Source organism: Gossypium hirsutum, chromosome A09 (genome assembly GCF_007990345.1).
Source record: "Gossypium hirsutum isolate 1008001.06 chromosome A09, Gossypium_hirsutum_v2.1, whole genome shotgun sequence".
NCBI lineage: Eukaryota > Viridiplantae > Streptophyta > Magnoliopsida > Malvales > Malvaceae > Gossypium > Gossypium hirsutum.
In genome coordinates, this window is record NC_053432.1 from 63,464,601 (window position 1) to 63,485,834 (window position 21,234).

Below are 21,234 nucleotides of genomic sequence, written 5' to 3' on the forward strand. Positions count from 1 at the left end.
AACGTCCTTTCTCTTATCTCTAGGGATTTGGGTATATTTCTTAGGACCCGGCACTGCACAGTCTAAGATTTACTCTGTCAAAATTCATGATCCCAACATATATATATAGGAATTTTAGCTTCTTGTATCAGTGCACCATGCATGCATATATATAGAACCAAGTTAATTGCTTTAATACATATAAATAATTTAGATTTAAATCTATGTAAAGTTATAAGTTAATATAAATTCTCAAAATATTATAATTTAATTTTCGCTTATATCATAAATATCTAAAAATCAATTTTTTTTATGTCAAAGGAATTCACTTATTTTCTTTTTTTTTTCTTCTCCTGTAAATGATAATTACAACTTGGAGCAGAGCAACATAATAGCATCAATAATCTACCTGCTTCTGTTTAATAATTGCTTTACGTGTAGTCTCTCAGCTTCTGAACTACTAATTCTGAAGATAAGATAAGCCAATCCCTCTGTTTCCTTGTCGTTTTTACCCTTTTTATTATTATTTTACATTGTTATTGAAATGTCAATAAATCCCATCAATTCTTTCTTTCTTTCTTTCTTTCTTGTTTTGGGTCTATGAAGTTGATGCAGCTGGGGATTGCGTGATTGCCGCAGCCATGTTTAAAGCTACACAGGGTTGCTCAACAGGCACCTGCACTCAATAATTCATTAAATTTTAATTATTAGTCTTAATAATAATATTAACATACTTAAATTCACCTCCATAATGCATATATCTTCTAATACCTTTTTTCAGCAATACATGACTAATTTTTATTTTATTTTTGGATATATATACATATATAAATTGTCAGATAAGACATATCGATTGACTGACAGTGTCCAGTGCTTTGTCTTTCCTTCACCATAAATTTTTCATTGACAAATTTCATTTTATTATATACATATATTGACATTCTGCAACTATTTTTTTTTCTTTTGATCAATTTTTTTTATATATATGATGAGTCTATGACCTTTTTTCTCCCTCTAATAATAGCATGCATGATGATCATATATATATGAAGGTGACGGATGGAGACATGACAATCATAGTATTTCTTGAGATTGAAAAGATGGGGTTTGATAAATAATGATTTAGAAGACTTACAAAGTGTCCAGCCCCAAGAATCCAGAAAAATTGCAGGTTTTTGTATGATTTGATGAACCCTTTGGTGGCTTGATCCTCTTTACAGTAAAGAGGATTTCGATCCTTGCTTAAAAACTCTTTCAATCCTTCCCACCTAAAGACATTAATACATAAATATATATATATGAACTATATAACTCCAAGAGTCCATATGTTTATATAATCCTCATTTCTTCCCAATGTCAAATATTGCATATATTCAAATATTAAAAAGGCTTAAGTTTTTTTTAATGCATGTGCTCCAACATATAAGTACTGAGTGTAGATGTCTAAATTACTTAATCTTAAACATTTATAAATGCATAACCTTAGAATTTGCTAATAGAAGTAATTAAAGAAAGAAACAGTCAAAATGCATTAAAGGTAGGTGTGTTTTTGGAGGGCCAATAAGGCATAGATAGAAAGGGAAAATAAGAGTCATACTTGAGCTTATCAAGCCAAGCTTCAGTTCCCTTTGTTGCACATATCACATCAAGCTGCAATAACCCATCCATCCAACAATACCATCATTAATTAATGGTAAAAATTCAAACCACAAAAAGAAACCCTAAAAAACAGGTAAAAGCTGCCCTAAATTCAGCTACTTCATGGAATTATTTTGGGTAGCATTTGACTCAAATAGCAGTAAAAGTAGCATATACTTGTTTATTATAAGTTAGTTTTGACTTAAAGGAAAAAAGATATTTAGGGTGTAAAAAGTTGTTTATGGTAGCTGAGAAAGTTTGGAACAGTATTACCTGCCCACTGTATATAGTGACATTTACTCCTTTTGAAAGGAGTTCATCAACCTGAAGGGGAAAAATCAACAAAATATAGAAATTAGAGACACTTAACATCCCTCTTGAAGTCAAACGAGAAACACAAGCAAAAGGTCAAGATTAATTTAGTTTAAGCAATTTTAACTACTGGTTGTTAAAAAACTTTTTAACTTTTTACCTCAGCAATTCTTGGCCTCATAAAATCACCTGACAAATCTGAGAAAACAAAGTCTGACTGCCCTCCCCATCTGTTAAAATACATGAATATTGGTGCTTTTGGATCAAAATGTTAAAAGAGTACATTTGCAGAAATTATATTTCAAAAAACAGAGGAATTAAAATCCTTACGTGACATTATCAGGGATAATCTTAAGCTTCTTCTTGATGACCCCATTCATCAAAGTATCAAGATCAGGTCCATCATTGCCTGGTGAAACCCTTAAGGAACTCAAATATCTTGAGTATCTATTGACTGAAAAAACTCCATTGGAAAATGCTGAAGTTGTTAAAGCTACAGGTCCCATCCCTGAATCCAGAAGGAAATTGTAGAAATCCTGCAAATTTACTCATAATTAGGTGGAGAAAAAAAAAAGAAACAATTTTTGTGGCCAAATGTGATAAAAAGAAATGAAAAATTAGAATACCACTGAATTGCTGTTGGCACCAATTGTAGATTCAAGTCGACTCCATGTGTCAGTTGCATCAGTATATTGACCATCTTTGAGTTGCTGGCTAATCTTCTCAGCTAGACTGGTTTTTCCAAATGGGATTTTATCAGATAACACAAATACATTTGCTTTTTGGCAAAAGAAAAGGGGAAAAAATAAAAAATCTGTAGACCTGTTTGATTTTTCCAAGCCATTGTTATCTAGCCTTGAAACATCATTAAGAAGAGGCCCCCAAGAAAACTGTAATCATCCATATTTTAAATAATACCCAAATGCAGGCATTGAATGCTGCAAATTGCCCTGGGAATTTAACAATTTACATGAAGATACTTACTGCAAAATCCTCTGGTGAGATCCAGCTATTCCCCAAGGCAACTCCTACATTTGTTTTAAGACAAATTATTTGGTGGATTATTAATGGCAACAAAGGGGTGTTTGGTGTTTACCTCCAAGTTTGAGCTTCAATTTACCAGCATCAATGGCATTTAGAATTGATAATCCGGCAGTGACAGCAAATTTTCCTCCATAAGACTCTGCCACAATGTACAATGGACTCTTTTGGAGGCTTTCATTTCTATTAAATAATTGCATCAACAAAGTAGTTAAATCACTTGCTGCTTCATTATCAGTTTTCACCAACATCTCTGTATCTTCCACATAGCTGTACCCTGTTCCAACTGGGTTGTCCTATATCGCATTAAAATCATTAAATTTGCGATAAAAGAAAAACACACACATCTTTTTTTCTTTTTTTTCTTTGTGAATTATGCATGACTAACCACAAATAAAAGATCAGCTTTTTTCAACCAAGTGGTATTCCTTGGCTTCAAATCCGTATTTAATGGCCCAATCTCCTCAAAATTTCCAATTCCAACTCCTGAGGCACCCTTTAGAAAAACACAATTTCAGATTTCAGAACATGAAGGAAAAAAAAAAAGTCAAAACTGTTGCGGAAGCGACGATAATATTAATAACAATATTATCAGAAATATTTAGATAATTATTATGCCAACAATTATACTAAGAAAATTCCCAGTTAAATTGGAGGGGTCACAATGGTCCCGCTTAAAACCCAACAACTAGACAGAACTCACTTAGATATTTATAGCAATAATAACTAAATAAATATAACCAACATAAAGCTATTAAATAAAAGCAAACAAATAAGAAATAAAATACCAGAGTTTTAACGAGGTTCGGCCAATTTAGCTTACGTCCTCGGACACTACCAAATTAATATTTCCTCTAGAAATATTACAAAGGAGAAGATTTTGGGATGATACAACCAAAGGGGGAGGGGTTCTATATATAACAAACCAAACCCCCTCCCTTTCTATCTTTTCCTAATGTGGGATATTGCCAATATTCAACAAATCTCCACCTTGGCGATATTCCACATCTTCGAACATCTTCTCATAACACAAACTTCAATAGTGTCTTCAAATTTGCAACCAATCGCCTTCTTCCCTTTTGGTAGTTGTGCCAGCTTCCACGTCTTGTTTTTCTCTAGAGATTGCATTTCCTCTTCCATTGCACCTAACCATCTATTATTCTCTAAACTCTGAATGGCTTCGGTGTAAGTGGATGGAATATTATCAACAACTGGAAGTGCATAAGCTACCATGTCAGTGAAACGAGCAGGTTTCTGAATTTCTCGTCTCTGCCTTCTGACTGCAATTGGCTCTGATTGCTGTTGAGGTTCTTGGGTAGAAACCTCTTCCTCATCTGACTCTGCATCTGCCAATGAAGAATCACTAGTGGTACCTTTTGCTGGAATTACCACACTCTGCTCAAACTCCACCTGCTGCGGAGTACACTCCACCTGCTGTGAAGTACTACTCACTCCTTCTGGATTTACCTTATTCAACATGGCAGATTCATGAAAGGTAACATCCCTACTGATTATCGTCTTCTTTGCCTCTAGACACCACAAACGATATCCCTTAACACCAGCATTGAAGCCCATGAATAGAGCCTTCTTTGCTCTTGGATCTAACTTTGATTCTTTCACATGATAATATGCAATAGAACCAAAAATGCGCAAGGTGTCATAATCAGTAGCAGGTTTTCCATACCATTTCTCCAAAGGAGTCTTGCCATTTATAGCAGATGATGGCAAATGATTGATGAGATGTTGAGCGTACGTCACAGCCTCAGTCCAAAACTTTCTATCTAATCCAGCATTAGATAACATACATCGAACTTTCTCCACAAGCGTTCGATTCATACGCTCTGCCACCCCATTCTGTTGCGGTGTTCCACCTACGGTGAAGTGCCTTACTATGCCACAATCTTGGCATATCTTCAGGAAAGGATCGCTTTTATATTCTCCACCGTTGTCTGATCGGAGAACCTTAATCTTCCTTCCTGTCTGATTTTCAACTTTAGTTTTCCACTTAAGGAAAACTTCAAGCACCTCATCTTTGTTCTTCATAGGAAACACCCAAACTCGTCTGGAAAAATCATCAATAAAGGTGACAAAATAACGTCTTCCTCCAAGTGATGGAGTCTTGGACGGTCCCCATACATCAGAATGCACATAATCCAGAATACCTTTAGTATTGTGAATCCCAGTGCCAAATTTCACCCTTCGTTGTTTTCCCAGAACACAATGCTCGCAAAATTCAAGTTTGCAAGTCTTTGTACCTTTCAATAATCCTTGCTTGGCTAGAGTTTGCAAGGATTTTTCACCAGCATGGCCCAAACGCATATGCCACAGCTGTGTTGCCTCAGCGTCCTTCTTGGTACTCGAAATTGCTGCTGCTGTTGTCCCGACCACTGTACTACCTTGGTAGTAATACAGATTGTTCTTTCTTATGCCTTTCAACATCACCAATGCTCTTGAAGTTGCTTTAAGAACTCCATCTCGTATTGTCACAACTAGGCCTTTAGATTCTAACGACCCCAAAGAGATGAGATTCTTCTTCAACTTTGGGACATATCGTACATCCCGCAAAATTCTAGTAGATCCATCATGACTCCTCAGTTTAATTGAACCTATCCCGGCTATTTTACATGTGTTATCATTACCCATGTAAACAACCCCTTCATCTAGTTTTTGAAATTCAAAGAACCATTCCCGAATGGGACACATATGATAGGAACAACCAGAATCCATGATCCACTCATCTGCATATAATGTTGAAGATGTCATACTAAGAGAAAAGTCTGACTCTGCTTCACTATTGCATTCTGCAACATTTGCATCTTGCGGAGTCTTCCCTTTTTTCTTCAATTTTGGACAATCTTTCTTCCAATGTCCTTTTTCTTTGCAAAAAGAACATTCATCTTTGGCAACAGCTCGACCTTTGGACTTTCTTCTCTTCCCCTTAGACTGACTTTGCTGACGACCTCTTGTTACCAATGCTTCCACTGCTGCTTCACCTGAACCTTTCAACTTATCCTTTCGGCGTAGTTCATAGCTATACAATGCAGCAGTTACTTCATTGAAAGTTACTTCCGATTTTCCATGAAGTAGAGTAGTTTCAAGGTACTCAAACTCCTCAGGAAGCGATCCCAACAACATTAACGCCAAGTCTTCGTCTTCAAAAGTCACATCCAAATTCAACAAATCAGCCACCAGCTGATTAAAATTGGTAATGTGCTCGTTCATCGTGGTACCAGGAACATAACTGAAACGAAACAGTCTTTTCTTCATATGTAACTTATTTTGACTGTTCTTCTTCAGAAATTTCTCCTCCAATGCTTTCCACAATTTACTTGCAGAAGTCTCTTTACTGAATGCATACTTCTGCTCTCTGGAAAGACATGATCGAATTGTACCACATGCCAATCGGTTGATGGTCTTCCATTCTTTATCATCAACCCCTTCTGGTTTTTCTTCCTCAATGGCAATATCTAGACCCTGTTGAAAGAGGGCATCTAGAAGCTCACTTTGCCACATGCCGAAATGACCTGTTCCATCAAAAATTTCCACTACAAATCTCGTATTTGCAGTTCCAATCCTCGGCAAAATGTACGAAGTGGAAGTTGTTGATATGGATGGTTTTTCTTCTGTCATTTTTGCCATAGCTTCTACTTAATAGCCACCAAATGCAGAATACCCACAAGCTTTAGGAAATGTTTCTGATGTGTAAGATCAGACTAAGCTGCAAACACAGAGCATACTACAAAACCTTGGCTCGGATACCAATTGTTGCGGAAGCGACGATAATATTAATAACAATATTATCAGAAATATTTAGATAATTATTATGCCAACAATTATACTAAGAAAATTCCCAGTTAAATTGGAGGGGTCACAATGGTCCCGCTTAAAACCCAACAACTAGACAGAACTCACTTAGATATTTATAGCAATAATAACTAAATAAATATAACCAACATAAAGCTATTAAATAAAAGCAAACAAATAAGAAATAAAATACCAGAGTTTTAACGAGGTTCGGCCAATTTAGCTTACGTCCTCGGACACTACCAAATTAATATTTCCTCTAGAAATATTACAAAGGAGAAGATTTTGGGATGATACAACCAAAGGGGGAGGGGTTCTATATATAACAAACCAAACCCCCTCCCTTTCTATCTTTTCCTAATGTGGGATATTGCCAATATTCAACAAAAACTATTCTCTGAATATTTTATTCATATAGATTACTTACAGGTCCACCTTGCAACCAAAGAATGATTGGCCATGGCTTTGAAGGCTGTTCAACTCTGTAAGGACTTCTGTAAAGCCACCAAAACATATGTGCCTCTATTTATAATAAAAAAAGGAAACAAAACAATTCAGATTGAATTACATTAAGCCAAAATGAATGAGGATTATGGAAATTATAAAGGTAATTATTTTGTTTCTTACTTGGTCTGACTTCAACATAACCCCATACTTCTTCTGATTCACCTTGGGATTTAACAGCTCTGGAGATTCCTCCATGGAACAAACAAGAAAAAGAGAAGAAAACCAAGAGAAGAAGAAAATGGAAATTTCCCATTTTTTCTGTTAAAATGGAAAGTTTGCAGATAACCCACTTTACAGTTCTCAGCTTTGAAGCAAAGGATGTGAGGTAAATCAGGCTTTATATAACCATCCAATCTCACAAGGTGATAGGATATGAACTTTTTGTATCTGTCATGCAATAAAAACAATATTACTATGTGAAAACTTCAAAGGCTGCTATTTCTGTTTATGGAATTTAAAAAAAAAATTATTGATTTGAAATCTAAATTCAGTTCCAATTACAGCCTGCAGTGCAGGGCCAAAAAAGTTTTCTTTAAAAATATTAATTTAAATTACATTATACCATACTCTTTTAATTTAATATTAGAAAAGAGTGATTAATGCAATAATGATGATTCTTTCATAGTTTCACATGATGAGGAAATATTTTTGGAGGACCAAAACTAATTTTAATCTTTTTTATCTTTTACTTAAAGAAGAAGCACATTAACTTCAAAGGAATTTATTTAAGAAGTGATGGGCCTATAAATGGATGTGTGATTGAGTGCAGGAAGGTAGCCAGCCATGTTCTTGTTTGTTTGTTTGTCTTCTGCTGTAATGAAATAGACTCTTCGATAAGTTATATTTCGTTTAAAAACTATATGGGAGTTCTGCTTTTTTTTTTTATCTTTTATTATCTCAGCCATTTTTGTAGGGATTTGGGATAAGACTCCAAACAAACAATCAAAGTACTGACCCTTCTTTCTTCTTTCACACAGGTTTCATTCAAGAATCAAAGCTCCCATAAAAACATTGGAAACTTGAGATTTTTATTGGGTCAAATTTTACAGAGGCTCCAATACCGGACGAAATCAGAAAAACTTTGAAATTAAATTATATATTTTTATAAGAGTTAAAATGTAATTTTATAATTTTAATAGTTTATATATTTATAATTTTTTAAAAATTAAATTAATTAAAATATAATTTTATATTTTACTGAATTAATTCTTATAAAATTTAAAAAGAAATTTTAGGCGAAACCACATCGGACGGGCTCCCCCTCCTCTCCCCACGCCACCCTACCACTATACAATGAGTTTTTGATAGATTCAATCCTTCTACTATTACAATTTGATTATTTCTGATCTGTGTGAATTTTAGTTACGATGCCGACTTGCTTACATTAATTTCGTCAACTAATGTTTAAAATATATGGTGATGGAGCACATGCGTTTTTTTTTTTTTTACAATTTGATAAATATTTTACATCTTTCTTTCACATTCAAATAATATGTTTAGTCTTTTTCTTTAAAAAAATATGTTTAATTTAAAAAAGTTTCAGTGTATTATATATTTTAAAAAATAAACCATATCAAATTATTTAACCAAATTAATGGATAATCGATAAAAATACCATAAAACCCGTTGTTTTATATCTTAGATTGTAATTTAGCTCCACCTTCTTTATTGAGAAAATAAATAAATTAGCCTATGTGTATTAGATAAGTAAGCAAAGCAACTCGTCGCTAAAATGTGGTATTTATATTCAATATATAATAAAAAATTTAGTCCTCAATAATTATACATTTATTCAATTTAATCCCTATTGTTTTATTGGAGTAAATTAGAAGTTTTTAAAACTAATAAGGCTAAAGGATCAAAAAGGCCTTAGTAACATTTTTAAAAAAAAATCAATTAAGCCCTTTTAAAGTTTGAAAAATTATTAAAAAAATAATAAAAATTATAAACAAATTTTATAAAAAAATTTATAAAAATTTTTAATTATAATTTTTAGTTAAAAATAACAATACCAACTCAGTAAAAGAGGAAGGGCCAAATTGAATAAATTTGTAAAAATTGAGGGCTAAATTTTTATTATACCTTAAATATAAACTCCAAATTTTAACATAAGAGCTATTTTGTTCACTCATCTAACATACAAGGGCTAATTTTCTCTTCTTCTTTTTTTTTTTTTTGGTAGAGAGGCTAAAATGCAATTCAGAATATAATACAAGAGATTTTATGGAACTTTTACCATAGGACTTAAAATGTATATTTCGAAGAGTAGAAAGACGAGAAGTAATCAAATTGTAGTAGAATGACTAAATACTTAAAAGAAAAAAGAATATGTTACAGTGACCTTTTTGAAGAATTTGACCATTTTATTACAAATTTTTAATTTATTGATGATATTTAGAGAAAAAAAGGTAGCGTTGCAGTTTGGGATCCACATTTGGGTCCCTTCACAGTTCACATTGCTAAACTTAGCTGTAAACAATGGAACTTGAGGTGGATATTTTGACAAGCTGTTCTCAGATTTTATAATTTCATACCTATCAATCATCGAGATAATAAAACCAAGTATTAATTGCTTAATGTGTGATCAATTATAATTTAAGTTTTAAAACTTTTAGGAAATTAATATAAGAAAAACCTTAACCAATATGTTATATGCATATATTTATGAGCTTTTCATCGAGAATTTTGTTTTCTCTTTTACCATTATTGGAGGAAAAAGAGGAGAACAAATGGAGGAGATGGGCTGGCATGCTGGACAACAAGAAGTAAAGCTTAAAAGTCGCCCATGTACTGTATTGTGGGGATATGGACATTGAAGATGATAAGAGTAATCATAAATTCCGAAAACATCAATCTTTCAAATTGAAATAGATTTTAACATGGTAAGAAATCAACTTGATTAGGCTCAATTACAGTAAAAGTATAATGGAAGTTCTTATACCAGAAGTTAGATTGTATTTCGTTTTCTCTATTAAAAAATGGATAAATTAATTCATATACATTAGATTAAAGAGTAAATTGGTCATTTATGTTAAAAATTCTATTCACTTGTACTGTTAAAAACTGATGTGGTTAACAAAATAATTAAATAATGACATATGTTGTGCCATGTGTACCTCATATTGATGTACAATGATAAATTTTTAACAGCAAAAAAATAGATAATTTTTTTAACAAAAATGATCAATTTACTTTTTGATCTAATCTTATAAAAGTTGATTTACCTTTTTTTTTTAATAAATGAATAAAATGCAATTTAACTTCAAACTCCATAATATCTTTACCCTTTAATTACACTCTTATTAATTTTTTCGCAACTAATAATAATAATATTTATCCCACAAATAAAAATCTAAAACTTCACATAATAAAATTCGAGTTTGAATCTGGAATCAAAAGGAAAATGAAATTTTATATATTATACTTAGTTTCAAAGCCTTGAATTTATCATCAAAGATTGAAAAAAAAACAAAACAATGCTTAAATTTCCACGATTAAAGACCCAAGATTGTCCTTTGCTAAGAATTTTTCTTTGGAATTTATTGCCACTTTTTGCAATCAGTCAAAACTACAAACACATCTTTGCTTTATTTTCTTCTCCGCTTTTGATTAAATTTAAATTTGAGTAAAATTCGATTTTAAAATCAAAGAAAACTCTTTTAACTCTGTTTTCTTCTTTCATTATATTTGAATTTAAAATTTTATTTTAAAAAAAATTGAACCTCTTTTACTAACATTGATTTTAAAAATATAAAGAAAAACAAAAGGAGAAGCCAAAAATCCTTTTTATTCTTAATAAATAATGCAAAAAACTTATGTTTCTAAAGATTTGTAATGGCTGTAATGTTAATATAATTTTATTAGCTATTTTTTTTCCCAAAAACTTAAGTCTTGCACTCTTCTTTTCATAATTTTATTTTTCATGCAAAATTAATAATTTAATAACTTATCCAACTTATCAAATTATTTTTTAACGAAAATACTAATTAAAATATTAATTTTTAACAATATTGTTGTGGCAACCTGTTTGATAGTCCATACCTATCGCATGCCAATGTGGCATTAATTGTCTTACATATCACATCAACAAATAATTTTAAAAATATAAAATATTAAAAAACTACAATTCAAAATTTACAAAATTATAAATTATTAAGGAAAATTAGTACGAATTATACGTAAATTACCATGTGGGCTACCATGTTTAGAAATCACCATAATATCAAATTTAGCACTTAATGTTTACATTTTTTTGTTAATTTGGTTGATATTCTTCTTTTTTTTATAATTAAATTTGATTCTCACCTTTTTACAAAAGTCAAAGTGAGAGTCAAACTTAATCATAAACTTTTCCAAAAGAGTCAAATTGTTATTTTTTAATGGAAATATTGATTGAAACATTAAGTTTTAAACATGATAGTTCACATGACAATTTACGTATATTTACACCATTTTTACAAACTTTTTATTTATTTTTTTATTTATTGAATATTTGTATAATATTAAATTATTTAATGACATGTCATATACATATAGTGTCTTGTCAATATGAAATATACAAAAACCACCACACATATTATCATGTCAACATTGTTAAAAAAATAATATTTTAGTCAACATTTTTGTTTTCTTTTTTTTTAAAGCGATTTTACTATTTTTTAAAAAGTTAATGACCAAATTTAGCTCAAAAAATATAAGGACTAAATTGACAAAATATGTAAACTTTGAGGGCTAATTTTGGCTTTATGCCTTAGAAGTTTACCAATATTTCTGTTAAAAAGGGAAAAACAACAATTTAACTATTTCTAAAAGATGGTCAAAGTTGACTCTTTTTAAAATATTAAAAACCAAATTTAACTATAAAAAATCAAATTAATAAAGATGTAAACATTAATGACCAAATTTATCATTATATCTTTAAATTATATTAAAATGTTAAAAGAAAAAGTAATTGAATTTTTTCTATTAATTTAAAATTTTAAAACCATGATCCCTTCGAGATTTTCCCCCCCCCTACAATTTAGTATTTACATTTAAGAGGTTCAAGGAAAGAAAATGTGACCTTAAATGGAAAATTTGAAGATGTATTTAGCATGAGAGGTAATAATTATCTGACACGATTTGTTTCTTTTAAAATTTATATGTCACATTCACCTAAAACAGAATGAATATTGTCTTTCCTTTTTTAACAAAAAAATAATTAAATTTGCTTATCTTTTTTGAAAGTACTGAAAATAAAATCCACATTTTAGTCCTCACAAAGGTCTGATTCGTAAGCGATAAGATTTCCATTTTTATACCAAAATTTGGCTTCATAAGATTAATCATGGGGTATGAGTATTATCTTCAAACACATAATTAATATTACCGTTAAAATTAAGATAATTATTTAGTAAAGGTTAAACTACTAAAATAGTCACTTTTGTTTACCTCACGTTATATTTTAGTCACTTATATTTGAAATATTACGTTTTAGTTACTTACATAATCGTGTTGTAATATTTTTGTCACTGAGCCGTTAGCGGTGTAACGGTAAACTGACGTGGCACGTTAAATCATCATTTTAAACAAAAATTTTAGATTAATTTATACAATCGGTCCACATATTTTTTCGTTTTGATCAATTTAATTTTTTTCTTTTATGTTCTTTTAACTTTTTTTCCTTTTTCGCATTCTCTTCTGCTTCTCCCTCTATTTTCCTCCCTTCTCTGTAGCACCCCAAACCCGGCCCAGACGTTATGGCTGGATCCGACATGCCATATCGAAGCGTTAAAAACATTTTATATTGTTGATCCAGAAAAACCTACTTAGTGTTTTAAAAGATAATTTCATTATAGGTTAAAGTGAATGGAAGCTGTGCACCAGGTAGGAAACCGGAAAAGAGGTGGTGAGTCCATCGGACTGCTTAAGTACCAAGCTCCCTTCGGATCCAATCCTAGACATGCATACCGCCATTGCCACACCTTAACGTCATGGATATTTCTAGGAAACCGATTTGATTAAGTCATTTTTAGGAAAAGTGATTAATTTTGGAAAATATTTTCATTGCGGAAGCTTTGCTTGTTGTCGTGTTATTTTGAAATCAACTGTTGTTTTTGAAAACGCGCCCTAAAGCTATCCAATTTCAACAGTTAAAATAAGTAATACCTATCTTAGTAATACATATTAAAACCATTAAAAATAATTAAGCGGCCTTATTACATTTAAAAACCCAAAACTTCAAACGTAAATAAAAGGATGTCCAGTTCACCAGAAGAAAATCAAACTTTCAGAACGGGTGGCCACTCCGAATTCCCTCACAGCTCCAAGCCCACTATGGTTGGGGATTTCCTGCGTGGATGAAAATAAAAGGGGTGAGTTTGGGGAAACTCAATGTGTAAGGAAAACCCATTCAAAGCCCAAGTCAGCTCAAGCCTATTGGGCCTAAGCCCATTCAGGTAACAGTGGTACTGGGCTAGAGCCCTTTTCAGATTACAATAAACTGGGCCTTAGCCCCTTATTCAGATAACAGTATGGCCCATAGGCCCATTTCAAAATACATGCAACATCAGTAAACATATGCAAGCCCATTTGGGGAGACTACTCAACCCACCAACCACTACACTCCACCCGTACCAGCCATACACTCCATGTGGGGAATAGCTCAACCCACCCAGCCCAACACTCCACAGTTGCAGCCTTGCTGCTCAGTTAACAGTAAATTGAGGCAAAGCCTCCAGTACGTGGACAAGCCACTTTCAGTACTTCCTCCGTCAATATCCCAGTCCCATGCATCAGATAATAACAACATGGCATGCAGTAAATAACAACAGTCAAACATGCATTTAGGTCAATTTAACCCTAGGGGTATTTCGGTAATTTATCTCCTAGGGGTAAAACTGTAAATTTTCTACTTTTAAAGATATTTCAGTAATTTAATCTATTTTAGGGTTTTTCATGCATATTCCTACATTTCACGTACTAACAGAATCACTACCGAGGGTTCTTACCGAATTGGGCCCGTTGGCCCATCATTCCAATTTTGGCCCATTAAGCCCAAAAATATCGAGGGCACAGAAATCATGCACTTTGCAATCCAAATTTTGCAGTTTACCAAAAACATTAATCGATTTACCTCACGAGCATTCGCACACTCGCAAATCTACAAAATACCGGTTTTCGGCATTTCGACTTTTACCGATCCAGACTAAGAAAGAGGGTGTTAGTTACACACCTGTTTGCGATGATATGCTGACGAGATCCACACACGAACCGCCTACAATTGGATTACTAACACGTTAATCTAACTATTCAAATACAAACTACGTATTAACCCCTTACAATATTCGGCCAACCACACCTACAGATCATAGTAAGCTTATAAGAAATCAATAAGCAACTCATTAACAAATTTTTGTCAATGTTTACCACATAATCATAATTTCACTGCAAGCTGTCTTCCTGAGCAACAGTCACTAAATTATTTATAACTGGAGCTACGAAACTCCAAATCAAGTTCCGTTAATTTTCCCTAAAAATAGACTCATATATCTTCTATCCATAAAATTTTCAGAATTTTTGGTTTAGCCAATCAATACCAGATTTTTCTCAAAGTTTCCCATGTTTCACTGTTTGACTAATCTGACCACTCTTCATTACGAATCAAATTTCTCATTGTACAGAATTCAAAATATGTTCTTGTTTATTTCATTAGAAACTAGACTCAATAAGCTCTAATTACATAATTTATTCAGCTTCTAATTCATCTCCCACAATTTATGGTGATTTTCCAAAGTCATGTTACTGCTGCTGTCCCAAGCAAATTTATTACCAAATCACTTTTTCACACATACCTTGCATGCATGTTATTTAAACATGTATATCACCAATCAATCATCACATATCTATGATTTTACTTAAGAATAATCTCCATTTCATCATTTTAAAGCACAACATGTTAGCTGATTTTTCCCTTTAACATCTAAGGCACATGCATGCTCATTTGTTTGGCTCAACTTCACCTATCTTCCATTTTTTTCATCAAAAGAACATGAAACAACAACCATTTCCTTCATTTTAATTCATGACTAAATGCTCACAACACAACTAAAAACCAAAATATGCTTCAAGAGTTAAGGTAGAATCAAGAAGAACTCATGAAAGATAGAAGCCAACTACCATGAACTTACCTTCAATTTTCTTCCCCAAGTGACCGAACACTCAAGGGCTTTCTCCTCTCCTTTCTCTTCTTTAACTTTCAGCTATGATGAACAAAGATGGACAAAACTTTGTTCTTTTCACCCCTTTTTCTTTTAATAAAACTTCATATTTCATCCATTTAATTCTTTAATGCAGAAGACATGAAATTCTTATCATGAAACATTTACCTAACCCATTATCGTGAAACATTTACCTAATCTATTATCATGGAACATTTACCTAACCCATTATCAATTTGTATCAATTTGTACCATAAATTATGGATATCAAGTGTACATTTTGTCTACAACAACATGATGGCTGGCCACTTCATGTAAAATGGGAGGTTTGTCATGCAAATCCTCCTATTTTGCACTCCTATTTATTTGGTCACTTCAATTTAGCCTATAGCATTTTCAAACATTTTCACATAGGTCCTATTTCATAATTTCACTCACAAATGACAAAATTAAAGCATGAAATTTTGCCAACATTCACAGAATTCCCGAAAATTGGGGCGTTACATTCTCCATTTCTTTTAACGTAGTTTTTTTATGTTTTTCATTTGTTAAAACTAATAATTATACTTTTATTTCTTTGAACAATTTAATTTTTTTCAAGTGAGGCGAGCTTGTAGACTAATTTTAACAAATGAAAAACATAGAAAAACTACATTAAAAGAAATGAAGAAGAGAGGAAAACAGAGGGAGGAGTAGAAGAGAATGAAAAATAAAGAAAAAAAAAGAAAATTAAAATAACATAAAAAAAGAATTAAATTGATCAAGATGAAAAAAATATATATGGACCAATTGAATAATTTAACCTAATTTTTTTTTGAAATGATGATTTAACGTGTCACGTTAGCTTTCTGTTACACCATTAATAGCAATTAACGATTCAGTGACTAAAATGTTGTAGAATTAAGAAGTTATTATTTGTTGTTAGTTAATATTATAAAATAATAATAAATAAATGAATATATAACTACTTTTTAATCTCATTTGTCAAATAAAAAATCTCCACCGTCATTGCATCATATAATAATTCTTAAAATTAATACTAGAAATATTATCAAAGGCGTATACATGTGGAAATCACAAATTTGAAACACAATATGTGTTTAAATAACACATGAAATCTATATGATATTAAAATAAAAAAAAATAGATTAACTTGTAAGTAAAACAAATTTAAATACAGAAATACATCAAATTAATATTACTAAATGAATACAGTTATTTATCATGGTGTTGTCATCAATCCTTAGTTGGTGTTGAGTTAATTTATGATACCATCTCAATCAACAACATTATTATTAATATATACAATTGATGGAGATAATAAAATGTACATAATAAAATTAAAATGTATAGATATATTAATATGAAACTTTAGTTGAGCAGTAGATTTAATGTTTTACTAATTTAATTGGCATGAGTTCAAATCTTATTATTATTGAATAAAAATATTAAAGTACTCTCAAATAATATAATATATTTTAAATGTGAAGTGATATTAAAGTAATTTCCTTTATTAAGTTGGTAGAAGCGAATTTAGGGGGACTGACAAGACCTCGGTCCATTTTAGCCCTTTAAAATTTTAAACTAGTAACAGTAAAATTGCTCTTTAGCTCCCTAAAAATGATAAAATTTTGATTTAATTCTTTAAAAATTACATTTTTATTATCATAAAAATTACAATTTAATTTCGGCCCCCTAAAAATTTTTTTCTGACTTCGCCCCTGTAAGTTGAGATGCGGTTGAGTTGAGATGCGGTTGATGAGTGACACCAACTCGGTAAAAGATTTTATAACTAGTATAGATACTAAAAAAAAATCCCTACACATTGTTTAAATAAATCTTTGTACTTTTCTTTTAATAATTAGATAAGTCTTTATTTTCTAATTTTAATTTATAAAAAATTTTAATTTATCTATATCTATAACTTATTTAAAATTCATAATAATATAAAAAAACGAGTTTGGAAACTTTTAAACAGATCAATATAGCCTTTATTGTTTATATATTACTGAATTTGTTATTTAAAATATTTTTATTATTTATAAGATTTATCATACTTATAAATAAAAATTTTAATTTTTACTAAATTATTTGGTTAAATAAATCTGCTTGATAAAAAAAATTACTATACTTATAAATAAGAAATCTAATTCTATTAAAAAATTATAAAATGAATTTATAGGATACTAAATAAAATTTAAATTTTATATTAAATTACTTTATATGCATTAAATATATTTAAATTATTATGTTTCAATTAACAAAAAAAGAAAATATCAAGAATTATACTAATTTTATTTTAAATAGAAAATTTTTATTATTTATAAAATAAGTAATTATATATATAATTTTATAAATTTTACATTTATATAATGTAATCTAATATATTATAATTATATTAGTTATTTATTAAATACTAATTGTTATGGTCAATTTATTGGATATTAAGAAAAGAGAAATTTTGAATTGTGAAGAGCTTAATTTACAATATATTAAATTTTTTTATACTTTGTACAAATGGTTTAATAATGATTAGGAAATTCTTATTAGAACTATATTTGAATGATGAAAATAATTGATATACGTTAATTATATTAATTAATTATTATTTTAAATAATATTAATTTGTGTTAATTATATGAGGTAAAACTATAATCTACATAGAATATGATAAAAATGTTTTACTTAAGATTTGATTTTTTATATAATATTTGAAATGTTAAATGAATTAATATCTTTTAATTATGTTTAATAATTCGAATGACTAATATCACTTTTGATAAACATATTAATTTGTATATTTTTTGTGTTTAATTTGGTTTATTGTTGAATTGAACCTTGCTAATTAAGTGCTTTTATGATCTAATCTTGTCAGGGATGCAATTGGTCGAAAATAAGCTAAAAAGGGCCAAATTGAAATACAATCATTAACTTGGGGCGAAATAAAAAAGATGGAGAAAGCCAAGGAGTTATCAAATTTTGTTAACTTTGTAAAAACCCAAAAATAGGAAGATATTATTTTTATTTTTATTTTATTAAATTAGTTAAGTTATTTTTAGTAAACTGCATGTATATAAATAAGGGTATTTTGTTCTTTGAAAATCATCCATTCATTTTGTATTCCTACTTCACTTTGGAGTTGTATTTTCCTCTTTGCCTTTTCCTACTTCAATTGGGAATTGAATTACTTTTGTCTTGCTTTTACAAAGTTGGTCTAATTCTCTTTTCAAATACTTTTCCTTTTCAATTTCTATTACCTTTCATACAAATCCCATCATCTTCCACAACCTTCAAGCATGAATAATTTCATGCTACACTAAATGTAATGGCCCAAATTTGAGGTTATCGGAACAGTGGTTTCGGGACCAAAAATCCGATGAGAAAAATTTTATTTTTCTTATATTTTTATGGTCTACAATTTCACAAAATGATTTTTTGAAAATTTCGTTCGAAAATTTCGACGTTTGGGCATTCAATTTAGTCAAAAGGACTAAATTGTAAAAAGTGCAAAAGTGGAGTTCTACATGTTAGAGGTGTCCAATTGTTATGAAACTTTAAATTGGAGGTCCTTATATGGTAATTATACCATTGGTAACTTGGTAGACAAAAATGGACATGAGATAAGTGAAATAGAAAATTTTTAAGTTAGGGGCAATTTGGTAATCTAGTAATTAAAATGAATTAAAAGGGAAAAAGATGGCAAAAATCATCATCTTCTTCATATGAACGAAATCAGCAAGGGGGAAGCCATAGTTAGGGTTTTCAAGCTTCCAAGCTCCATAGTAAGTGATCCCAAGCCCCGTTTTTAATGTTCTTTACGTTTTTGAGATCCCGGTAGCTTAATTTAGCTTATTCTAGCAATAATTTAACCTAGGGTTTATATTTGGAAAAATACCCATAGGTGAAAAGTGTTTATTTTGATGTTTTATTATAGAATATAAAGCTAGAAATTATGTTAAACAACTTTTGCTAAGAGATTTTAAGTGAAAACGAGTAAAACGACATAATCGGTAAAAATACCTAATGTTCATAAGTACATGTTAGAGTGGGAATTTGATGTTGCCATAGAAGGGAAAAATGTTCAGAATGTTATAAAACATAAGAATAAGAGATGAAGTTTAATTTCCGAGCCTTGGGGCAAAAATGTAATTATGTAAAAGTTTAGGGGCAAAATTGTAATTTTGAAAAAGTTAGAGTCGAGGGCTGTTTTGATGAATGTGATTATTAAATAAGTTAAATTTACTATTTTAGATCAAGAAGTACGAAACTCGAGGTTAGACAAAGGGAAGAATAAAGTTGAAGACTAAGTTGGTGAATTTGGCTATAATTGGTACCGAGGTAAGTTTACGGTAAATAAATGCAATATTTCAATATTTATTATTAATGCTGTTAATTTCCAGCAATTATGAATTTATTTTATGAATTTATTTGATGATGATCCAAGCATGAAGTGATAGAGAATTAAAATTTAAAAGTCCCGTTGATACATAAGGATGATACTGGATACGAATGTCATAACATTTGGGTAAAGAGATCCCATGTAAGACCATGTCTGGGACATGGCATTGGCATCCTTAAGATCATGAGAGGTCCCCTGTAAGACCATGTCTGGGACATGGCATGGGCACCGAGACGAGAGGTCCCATGTAAGACCATGTCTGGGACATGGCGTTGGCATCGAGATGAGAGGTCCCTATAAGACCATGTCTGGGACATGGCATGGGCACCATCACGAGAACATCCCATGTAAGACCATGTCTGGGACATGGCTTTGGCATGTTATTATCAGAAGAGACCCGAGTATCCTTATTATTCCAATGTAGTTCAACGGGCTTGTAAACGAATCATGTTCATGAAAGTTCAGTTTAAAGCATAAATGGCAAGCTCAGGTAAGTTGTAAGACTTAAGAACTTATTATACTATCAATTGATGTTCAACGATGCAGCAAGGATTGAGTAAGTTATGCACACAAGTATTCTAAGTAAACAAGTAAGAGAACTAGTATGAGATTAACTAAAGAGTAAACTAGAGATATAGACATTGAGTTTAATTATTTAAGTTAAATATTGTTATTTATTTGCTAGTAAACTTACTAAGCTTTATGCTTACTTCTTTTATTCCTCTTTCTCTTATAGTATTGCAAAGCTACTTCAAGGATCCTAAAGAAGTCGGAGATCGTCCACACTATCAACTACAACTGCTCGGTATTTTATATCGAAACACGTTTGAGTTATGGCATGTATAGGGATTTAGTTATTTTGTATGTTTGTAATGATGATTTTGCTAATGAGTGATGTGTAAGTATTTGATGATGTATGATTATTAAAATGACTAAGGATGAAGGTGTTTGTTGTTATGAAAAATTAGGTGATAAATTATGCATGGAAATCATGAAAGGATAAAATTTTGCAAAGAAACAGAATTCAGGCAGCACAGTGACGTGAATTTGAAAAATCACCCAAGATAGTATAAAATGAATTAGAGGGTGAATGATATATGGAATTAAATCTTGTTGAGTCTATTTTCATGGAAAAATAACGGTGTAGAAAAAATAAATTTATATTTTAAGATATGTGAATTTTAGTAAGATAGGGTCAGAACTGTTTTTGGAGTCCCCTGTTCTGAGTTTATAAAATAATTACAAATTGTACAAAAATGGTTATGAGTTGAAATTTACATGCTTAGATTCCTTAATGAGTCTATTTTCTGTAGAAACAAGTAAGAACTTCATATGAAAATCCTACAGTGAGAAAAC

At 30.8% G+C, this 21,234-nt stretch overlaps 1 protein-coding gene across 2 annotated transcripts; it reads right to left on the reverse strand.

Annotated features, from left to right (window-relative positions):
* Positions 1-242: 242 nt before the first annotated feature.
* On the reverse strand, positions 243-7,739 carry LOC121206114 (serine carboxypeptidase-like 51). 2 transcript variants are annotated; one of them, XM_041076409.1, is made up of 13 exons: positions 7,402-7,739; positions 7,202-7,296; positions 3,359-3,466; positions 3,026-3,266; positions 2,914-2,957; positions 2,752-2,819; positions 2,556-2,661; positions 2,260-2,465; positions 2,090-2,159; positions 1,891-1,941; positions 1,577-1,629; positions 1,115-1,247; positions 243-655 (listed from the first exon to the last, which is right to left on the reverse strand). In XM_041076409.1, the coding sequence occupies exons 1-13, from the start codon at positions 7,532-7,534 to the stop codon at positions 578-580; spliced, it is 1,386 nt and encodes a 461-aa protein (XP_040932343.1). In that variant the 5' UTR covers positions 7,535-7,739; the 3' UTR covers positions 243-577. The 2 variants fall into 2 exon arrangements, with proteins under 2 accessions (XP_040932343.1, XP_040932342.1); XM_041076408.1 differs by having other exon boundaries at positions 2,556-2,819.
* Positions 7,740-21,234: the final 13,495 nt, after the last annotated feature.

Coding starts and splice junctions, on each gene's coding strand:
- LOC121206114 (XM_041076408.1), bottom strand. CDS start 7,534: ATGGGAAATTTCCATTTTCTTCTTCTCTTGGTTTTCTTCTCTTTTTCT. Junction 3,467..7,201: donor TTTGGTTGCAAGGTGGACCT/GTAAGTAATCTA, acceptor GTTTTTCTAAAG/GGTGCCTCAGGAGTTGGAAT. Junction 1,630..1,890: donor TCACTATATACAGTGGGCAG/GTAATACTGTTC, acceptor GGGTTATTGCAG/CTTGATGTGATATGTGCAAC.